Source organism: Pteropus vampyrus, unplaced genomic scaffold, assembly GCF_000151845.1.
Source record: "Pteropus vampyrus isolate Shadow unplaced genomic scaffold, Pvam_2.0 Scaffold160, whole genome shotgun sequence".
NCBI lineage: Eukaryota > Metazoa > Chordata > Mammalia > Chiroptera > Pteropodidae > Pteropus > Pteropus vampyrus.
Window position 1 is genome coordinate 237152 of NW_011888941.1, and position 9762 is coordinate 246913.

A 9762-nucleotide genomic window follows, 5' to 3' on the forward strand; every position below is an offset into this window, starting at 1 on the left:
GTCGTGACTCCCGCTGAGAACTTTCTGAGTCACAGGTTTCCAACATAGAAAACAGAAACATTTTTTTCCTTGCTGGGCGGCTGTAAAAACTCAACGCAATTAAAAAAAAAAAGTATGTAAAATGCCTAGCTCATAGCAGGAGTTCAATTACAGTAACTGCTGTAATTAAATAATTAAATTGTCCTTTATAAATAATGCAAATACAAATAAATAATTTAGAATGAACTCAAATATGCAATTAAAATGTCACTATCAAAATGTCATAAGTTGTTGATGAAAGATAGTCCTAACTTATAGAAAAATTTTATAAGTATTTACTTGAGCCCATAACTGAGGACGTGCTTGGAGGTAAGATCACAATGGATTGAGAAAATGCTCCAGAGAATGGCAGTTTGGCCCTTCTTTTTATGCACTTAGAATCAAAGAAGGAAACATAAGGAAGGTTACATGAAATCCACTGATGGTAGATTAAGGAGGCAGGAGAAAGCAAAGGGGGGGAATCTCTAGGATGGGATAAAAAGTAAAATGGAGAGATATCCACTTTTAATCCATAGGTGGAGGAGAGTTAACATCTAACATTTACAGTAAATAGTGATTGTATGCGGATAACAAGATAACCAGGGGTTTCATAGCCTTGAGCTCTGGTGCCTGAGGTTATGCCTCTAAGGAATCTGGAAAAGAAAATTACTTTGACATTTCAAAGGTATAATAACCTAGATGCATAGACAACGGGCAGGGCTCACTTAAGGTAAAGATTAACTTTTTACTAAGGAAGCTGTAGGCCTGGGACGTGACTACCTATCATGACCAGTTCAGTTAGGAATTTATGATTAGATCATCCTTGTCAGGTTACTTTCGGTCACTGAGCTTGTCAGGCCTGCCATGTAACCCCTTTTTCATTCACAAAGTATTTGTGTTTGTCCTCTCATTGTGGGCAAGAAAACATCGGTCTGAGTATAGTTTCAAAGAGGAGAGCTTGGGTGTATGTGTGTCCACTAGGGATGCTTCACAAAAGGTGGCTTCCGGGCCCACAGTTTCTGGCCTGGATTCTGCATTCTGGACCCAGAGTTCTTTCTCGCTTGGATTCTGGGTTCTGAGAAAGGTGAGGTTCCCAGGTACAGCCACCAGGGGGCGGAGCAATTCTTTCTGCAGCCAGGTGAACAAATTGCCAGGTTTGGGAGCTAGGAAGTTTTGCTAGAAGCTCTGGGAAAGTCGGCTGTTTATGTGGAAGGGGTCAGGAAGACAGATGACCTCAATGAGGAGCAAGGAAACTAGGGAGGAGATTCACAGCAGGAGGGGGAGATACCCACTAAGGCCTGAGGAAGCGCTGGCCCAAAGCTGCAGATAACACATCCATCTTGCCACAACCATTTGCCCAATACTTACCATGAGCCGGAAATGGGACCATGTGTGACATCAGTCAGTCAACCTCTGGGAGCTCACAGCCTTGCTGAGGAGACTGCATGTGGACAAATGACTAATATACAATGTGGAAACACTGTCGTACGAATGCCACTGTTTCTTTAACCTTTATGGTGCGCCAGACACTATATTATAATCATCTCATTTTATACATGAGGAAACAGATTCAAAGGATCCACTAAGTTCCCAAATTTACAGAGCTAGGAAACAATGGCCTCAAGCTCTGCCGGTCTATTGTAAAGCCCATGTTACTGCTTTATATATCATTACTTCTCTAGTTAAATGAGACAGAACAAAGGGAATCCTTTAAAGCTTATGTCTTTAGGATAATCTCAGCAAGAGCTGACACCAGGATGGGCTCCGATGCCTCATATCAGCCTCTTTATCTCCTCCCGCTGGCACCTCCCCACCTCCTGCTCACTCATGCTTCTTCACTCACTGACCATGGCACCTGACTCAGCCTGGCACCATCTTCTGGTCTCATCAACAGCCATTTTTACAGCCATGGCTATTGTCATCACTGATGGCTTGGCTCTGGAGATTCCTGGGTCACACAGCTCTCTCTGTTCTAACTAATTTACTCAAGTATCACAGCTGTTCTTTGTTTAACTGGGTCCCCCGATGGTCCGGCTTCTCTCTGCATCACCCTCTCCTGCCTTCACTTCATTCATTCTGCAGCTTAGTTCCCATGATGTGACATGTCTACCACCCTGAAAAAACACCCCAACCTCCGCCTTGTTTTGCCCTTCCTCCATCTCACCAGCTTCTACCTCTGATAAACCTTGCCTTGCTCTCTGAGCAGAAGAGAAGGAAAGGGGCTGTGCTGTTGTAGAATATTCTCTAAGAAGGTACAAGGAGCTCTCATCTGAAGGCTAGAATGTCCTCTGGGAAGCATGATTGATTTTTGCTGAGAATGAGGAGAATGAAGGTATGGGCTGTAATGGCTGAAGATGGTGGAGAAAACTCGAAACATCTGCTTAAGAGAATGGAGGGAGGACCATGCTAGGGTCCTCGGGCAGCATGGAGGGCCCAGTTGAGGATGTGGACACCAGCTTTAAGGTGGGACCAACTCTTGCAGTTGTGGCTTTTCTCGGTTGAGGTGCAGAGATGAACACTGGATTTCTCCGGGCTGGGGTGTGCATGTGCTTCCAACAGAAAATGGTGGGAACGTCGAGGAGACTGGCCGAATGATGGAACAGCACCTGCAGATATTATCGGATTCCCTGGCTTTAAAACCTGTTTACAAAACCTATGCTGTTTACAGAACATAAGCGTCCTGAGGCCAGTGCCTTGTTCACCACCGTCATCCCACCGTGTTGTTGTTGTTGGTCACCTTTGTTGACATAAATTTCCAGATCCAAGGTGGAGCCAGTCTTGCCCAGGGTGCCCTGTCAGCACACCACAACTTACATGCGTCCCTGTAAATGCTCTGTTTGAGTAGAAATGCAGGATATCCAGTCAGCCAGCCCCCAAATGGCAAGGCAGCTCTGGTCCCTATGCTTACTTCCTTGTAGCTCATTCTTTAGCCCAGCAGTCCCCAATCTTTTTGGCACCAGGGGCTGGTGCTCCTATGAGAATCTAATGCCTGATGATCTGAGGTGGAGCTGAGGTGGTGATGCTAGCGCTGAGGAACAGCTGCAAACACAGATGAAGCTCAGCTCACTCACCTGCCACTTACCTCCTGCTGTGCTGTGCTGTGCTGTCCTGTGCTGTGCTGGTCTAGGGGTTGAGAACACCTGCTTTAGCTTATGAAGAAAGCTTCCGCCCTGTGTTACACTTCTATGAACCCTTGGGAACCATGAAGTGTTAAAGTTTGTTTATATCACTGAAATTCTCTTCTTTAGCCATTTTAACAGCTTCTAGAGACTGTGAGTCAGATGATGAGGGTGAGTTGAGATGTCTGAAGGCAAGTGTTTCTGGTGGGGCAGTTCTGGAGATGACCTGCTCAGGACATGGGGGCCCGAGCTGGACTGGAGGATGGGTGACAAGTCCACCAGTTCACCCAGAACTTTCCTGACTTTATCACTGAAAATCCCATGTCCTGGGGAACGCTCAGGCCCGGGTGAAGTGGGCTGGCCGGTCAGTCTGAGTGGGGACAGGAACGTCTCTGAGAAGCTGGAGTATGATGGGTGGCCCATGGAAGCTGCAGAACTAATTGTTCTCGTGGGCGTGTGTCATTCTTGGCCATTTTTTGACCCCTTGGACACGTTTTCTCATCAGTAAAATGGAGCTTTTTTGTACTCCTCAACTCTAGGAATAACGACTATGCTAAAAATGGCAAATACTTCCAAAAATGGGAACACCACAGTGCAGCTACTTCAGCACCTTCGGGTCTGCAAATTAAGTGCATTGTACTCAGAGCCCTAAAGATTGTGTCGATAGAAGTCACCTGGCTAATTCTTTGCTTATCTACTGGAAATTTAATTGCTGATTTATTGCAACAGCCTCTATTTTCTTAGAAATCTTACAACGTCAATTTGTAATACTACATGATAGAACTATATATAAATATCAATTTTATTTAATCAGGCATGGAAATCATATCAGAAATGAAACAGTCATTGGTTAAACAGACATATCCAGCTTTGAAAATAGATTTTACACTCCACATGCATCGCACAGCACAGAGCTTCATTATAATTCGAATTTTATAATAATTGACTTGCTGTCCATTATTGCAATCAAACAAGCATCAATAAATTATTCTAGAGAAGTTTATTTTCAGAATAGTGTTTGATGGTTAAATTATTTAAAATGAAATATAGACTTACTAGAAATATTGTAGAAAAACACTTCAACCAAAAAACAACTCATTTGTAACAAGTCAGTGTATATAAGGCATATTGAAACAAATAACATCAGAATTACTCTCTACACCAAGGTTATGGACATGTACAATCGCCATCAATAAAAAACATGGGGATCAAGATATAGCTTTATTCACAGAAACAAAAGAAGAATTCTTCCTCACAATGTTTAGAGGAAGATGAAGGGAAATATAATAGTTCCTTGCTGTAAACATCCATGGAGAATCATTATGTGCAGACTTGAATACCTACTTATAATGATGGCTTAATCAACATCTTTATGTCAGAAACTTAAAGATATCTTCCCCTTCTAAGTGTCCCACATGAAATCTAAACAGCAGATTTGCTGAATTCTAATTAGTTTGTATTCAATATTAAATTGAATACATCTAGAAAACTTTTAGAGAAGTCTTCTATCTCTTCCACAAATGCATACGTTAGTGCTTAACAAAAGAAAACTAATGTCTGTTCTGCTAAATTTTGGCACATAGCTCTGTTCTTCGTTTCATTAAGAACCAACAAGAGAGATAGCTAAGGCGTAAATTTTGTTTATATTAAACTTTTTACTCTGAGATAACTGTAGATTCTGAAATAATTGCAGATAATTGTAGATTCACATGCAGTTATAAGAAATAACACAAAGCGATCCTGTGTGACTTTACCCAGTTCTCCCCAATGGCAACATCTTGCAAAAACTATAGTACAATATCACCACCAGGATTTTGACATTGATATAGTCAAGTTACAGCACATTTCCATCACCATGAGGATCTCTCGTGTTACTCTTATAGTCACACCCACCTCACTCCTTCTCCGTCTTCCTCCCTGGCAACCCCTAATCTGTTCTTCATTTCTAGACTTTTGCATTTCAAAATGTTATGTAAATGGACTTATATAGTATGCAACCTTTTGAGATTGGCCTTTTCACTCAGCATCATTCTCTGGAGTCATCCAATTGTTGCTCATATCAGAAATTAAATTAGTTATTGCCGAGTAGTATTCCATGGCATGGATGTGTCACAACTAGCTTCACCAGCCTCCCATTAAAGGACATCTGGTTGTTTATAGTTTTTGAGTAGAACGAAAAAAGCTGCTATGAACATTTATATACAAGTTTTTGTGCGAACATAATTTTTCATTTCTCTGGGCTAAATGCCTAGGAGTGCAATTACTGAGTGGTATGGCAGTTGCATGTTTAATTTTATAAGAAGCTGCCAAATGGTTTTCTGTTCCCATTTTATGTCCCCACCAGCTGTATATGTCTGATCCAGTTGCTCTGCATCCTTGCCAGTATTTGGTGTTACTATATTTTAGCAATTTTGGTAGGTGCATAGTGGTTTTAATTTGAAATTCCTTGATGACTTATGATATTGAGCATCTCTTCATGTGCTTATTGGCTATTCGTATGTCCTCTTCAGTGAAATGTTTGTTCATGCTCTCCATTTTCAAATTGGACTTAAAAAAAAAAAAACTGTTGAGTTTTGAGAGTTCTCTGTATATTCTAGTCACTAGTCCTGTGTTGGATATGTGGTTTGCAAATATTTTCTCCCACTATGTATCTTTTCATTCTCTCACATGGTCTTTTTCAGAGCAAAAGTTTAAATTTTTGATGAAGTGTAATTTATCAAACTTTTCTTTTCTGAATTGTACTTTTGGTGGCAGGTCTAAAAACTCTTTGCTTAGCTCTAGGATTTCCAAATTTTCTATTAAAAAAGTTTAATAGTTTTACATTTAATGTTTGGAGGTATTGTCTATTTTGAGTTCATTTTTATATAAGGTAGGAGGTTTAAGTTGAGGTTCTTTTTATTTGCCTATAGATATTCAATTGCTTCAGCATATTTATTGTAAAGACTATCTTCCTTCCATTGAATTAGTTTTGTACCTTTATAAAAAAAAAAGTCAGTTGTGAATATTTATAAGGGTCTATTTCTAAATTCTCTGTTCTATTTCATTGATCTATGCATCTCTGACTCCAACAAAACTACATTGTCTTGATTACTGTAACTACATAATAAATCTTTATATTGGGTAGAGTGATTTCTCCTACTTCTTCTTCTTTTCTAAAATTGTTTTAACTATTTCAAGGTCTGTGCCTTGGAACTTTAAGAATAAGTTTGAATATGTCTACAAAACCCTTGCTAGGATTTTGATAAAAATTGCATTAAACCTATAGCTGAATCTGGGAAAAATTGATATCTTTACTATTTTGTGTCATCCAATCTATGAACATAGTATATCTCTTCAATTATTTAGGTCTTTAATTTCTTTTATTAGCATCTTTTAAGTTTTAGCATATAGATCCGGTACGTGTTTTGTTAAATTTATACCTAAGTATTTACTTTCTTTGGAGTGATTGTAAATGGTATTGTGTTTTTAATTTTGGTCTCCATTTTGCTCATTGTTAATACATAGAAATGCAATTAAATTTTTTGTGCTGATCTTGTATCATGAGACCTCGCTAAACTCATTTTCCAGTCCTAGGAGGGGTTTTTTTTTTTTTGAAATAGATCTTTTGGAATTTTCTATGTAGACAATTATGTCATCTATAAACAGGGATACTTTTATTTCTTTCTTTCCAGTCTTATGCATTTTCCTTTTCTTGCCTTACTGCCACTTCTAAACTTCCAGTATGGTCTTTAAAATTTTAATCAATGTAAATTTCTAGAGATTTGCTGAAACTTACTGCCCTGAATAGGGTCCATCAGTCTCAAACAGACACATTATTCAACAATCTTCTTAGTTATCCAACCTGTTCAGATTTTGTTTCCTGTAATTCGGATCTATAACTAATAACATTCATCAGTGGTTATGAATGGCACCCATACTGCAAAGCCCCTTGAAGCAGAAGGGTGACCTTTAATGAGGAACCTGATTATAAAAGCAAACCTAGCATGGGAACATTATCCACAAGACAGGACCAGGAGGTAGTGATGCCCAAAGAATTAAGGTTCAAGGTGACTTCCAGAGTATGTAGTTAGTCCTTCCAGTTTTCCCCTCTAATCTCTAAAATGGGAGTAGCATAACTTTAAACTCTGAAAATATTAAATATCTTCTGTCATCTTATGCTTTTATATTAAAAATTGCTATTGTTAGGAACTCTTGAGAATTGGCTTTTAATGAATAAAGAATTCTGTGCATCTTACTATGCTTTTAGTAACAGGCACTTAAAAATATTTGGACAACTCAAACTCTTCATGTCTTAATTTTTTAAACAAATGTGTAACCATTAGTAACGCTTTTGCTTATCTTAAAAATGTGTATATCCTATATGTAGCGATGCATTTTTATGTTATATAACATACCTAACCCACCAAAGAGGGTTTATAGCCATTACAGAAAGACAGAAAACTGGGTACTGCTAGATTCTCTGTTGAAGTTAATATAAGAGATCTTGGCTGTGCACTTCAGTAATTCTTTTGTCTTGCTCTTTTGTTCTTAAAAATGGGTCTTCCAGGTACCCCTCCATTCATTGCATTCAGTGAGGTCTGGAGTCAGACCTGGAGATGTTGACTTAGCTCCTCTGAGCCTCAGTTTTCTTGCCTGAAAGTGACAATGACAGTACTCATCTCACTGGCTGTAAGGCTAAATGAGATGACCCTGCCAAGGGTCGGGCCCGAGGCTGGGCAGAGAGCACGCCGTCCCTTACTGGCTTCTTTCCTTCTTTCTCTTACATGTCACCTTTGCTTCCTTCCCAGGTTCACCCCACCTCTCTCCTCTCTATAAAGCACAGAAAGAGATGCTTTTTATTTCGGACTCCACTCCTCAGGCCTGAGAGAAGTGAGCCCTCCGTTAGAAGCATGAGCCGTGGAGTCAGGGAGCTTCCTGCCAAAGCTGGCTCCCCGGCCCCAAACAACGTACCTCTGTGTCCTGCTTACATAGAACAGGGCTGTGCGCAAAACTGTGTGTGTCCTTGCATAGTTCATCATGTCACAGTGAGGAAAAAGTTCCCTAGGTGACCAATACATTCTAGCAAATGGTACTTCTTATGCGTTTGCAATCCAGCAGCATGATGACTAATCCGTAGACAAAAAATCCTGCACCCTCACCAAAAACACAAAATTGTGGCTTTGGGACTCATATTTAGTACCTCTGTGGTTGCTATGAGCTTTGAACCAAGACACTGCTTTTGGTACAGCAAGCGACAAAAATACTCTCACAATACAAAGCAATCACATTATACATACAGGCATCTTCTTTTTTTTTTCTGTCTTAAAGAATGGAAGAGGAACTATCTCAACACGTCACTTTGACAACCAACACTAATTCCCAGATAGGTGAGTCTGGACTGAATACAATGTAAACGAGGACGATACGTGTGAAGTATCTGTGTGAATTGGGGATTTGCAAACAACCACGTTAGTCTCCAGTCTTAGCAAGGGGTGCCCTAGTCCCCCTCTCCAATCTACTGTGAGGATGACAGGGCTGCTCCGAACCTTCCGTAAAGAGACAGCAGCCAGTAGCTGTCTGGCAGCATCACTTAAAAGGTTTTCATTTTCCACAAACGCCAAGGACTTGCTTCTCACTCCATCAGGCCTTTCTTGGAACGGCTTTGAAATATTCCTCCCTTGAAATGTCCACTACTCCTCCATACCATTTCTGAAGCCAGATGTGTTGTATCCTCATCTTCATAAAGAACCATTCATACTGGCGAGGCCACTTCCTCATGACCGGGTGTCTAGGGAATAAAGGAGAGGGTGTGATGCAGCTGTTCATGCCAGAGGTAAGACCCTCCCAGAGTGTAGGTCCCAACTCTAGTGTCCTCTGGCAGGTCACCCAGCTCCCTATCTGCTCAGTCTAGCCAGAAACAAAAGCTGAGGAATCAGGGATGGGGTCTGGGACAACCTTAGGAAGGCAGGACTATTGTTCCCACAAGGTAACAAACAGCTCAAGTCTTGAACCGGGCTCCTTGGTTCACATCCCAGTTTGACTGCTGATGCTGTGATGCCTTGTGGGTGGTTTGCTCTCTGAAGCCCCAGTTTCCTCACCTATCATATGGGATGACAACAATGGTGCTCAGACCACAGGAATGTGTGGGAGGAAACAATTAGGCACACAAAAAGCAACTGCATAGAGGAAGGGCTCAGTGAATGTCAGTTATTGTATCAGAAAGCAGAAAGAATGGCTTTAGGTGTCTCTGAATGAAACCTTGAAAGAATCGGGAGCCCATGAAACAAACCTATTCACTGGAAGGTTTCCATTTCTGCAGCAGACTTGCAACTGTTGGGCCAATTTGAGAGCCAGCCGGAGTGGACAGGGATGCCACTCACAGCAAGCAAGACTTCTGCCACTTACCAACTTGCCTTCTCCCCTTATCGTTAAGGGCATGGGCTGTGGCTCACTTTTTAAACACTTCATAAAAATAAAAATTTTATTTATACCTAAAAATGTTACAAACAAAATTCTAAGTCCAAGTGCAAACTGGGAAAAACACCTAAGACAGCCAGCGTGAGGTTGGCAGTGCTGCCACAGCTCAGACCATTATTGTCACGGACTCAGAGGTTTTACATGGCACAGCCCTGACCTCTGCCTTTTA

General features: G+C 40.8%; 1 protein-coding gene across 1 annotated transcript in view; it reads right to left on the reverse strand.

Annotated features, from left to right (window-relative positions):
- Positions 1 to 3921: 3921 nt before the first annotated feature.
- Positions 3922 to 9762, reverse strand: part of CREG2 (cellular repressor of E1A stimulated genes 2) — a 22594-nt gene continuing 16753 nt past the window's right edge. The window contains exon 4 of the mRNA XM_011370098.2: positions 3922 to 8904. Coding sequence (XP_011368400.1) covers positions 8757 to 8904 — 148 coding nt within the window. The 3' untranslated portion in view covers positions 3922 to 8756. The remainder of the gene's footprint in view (positions 8905 to 9762) is intronic.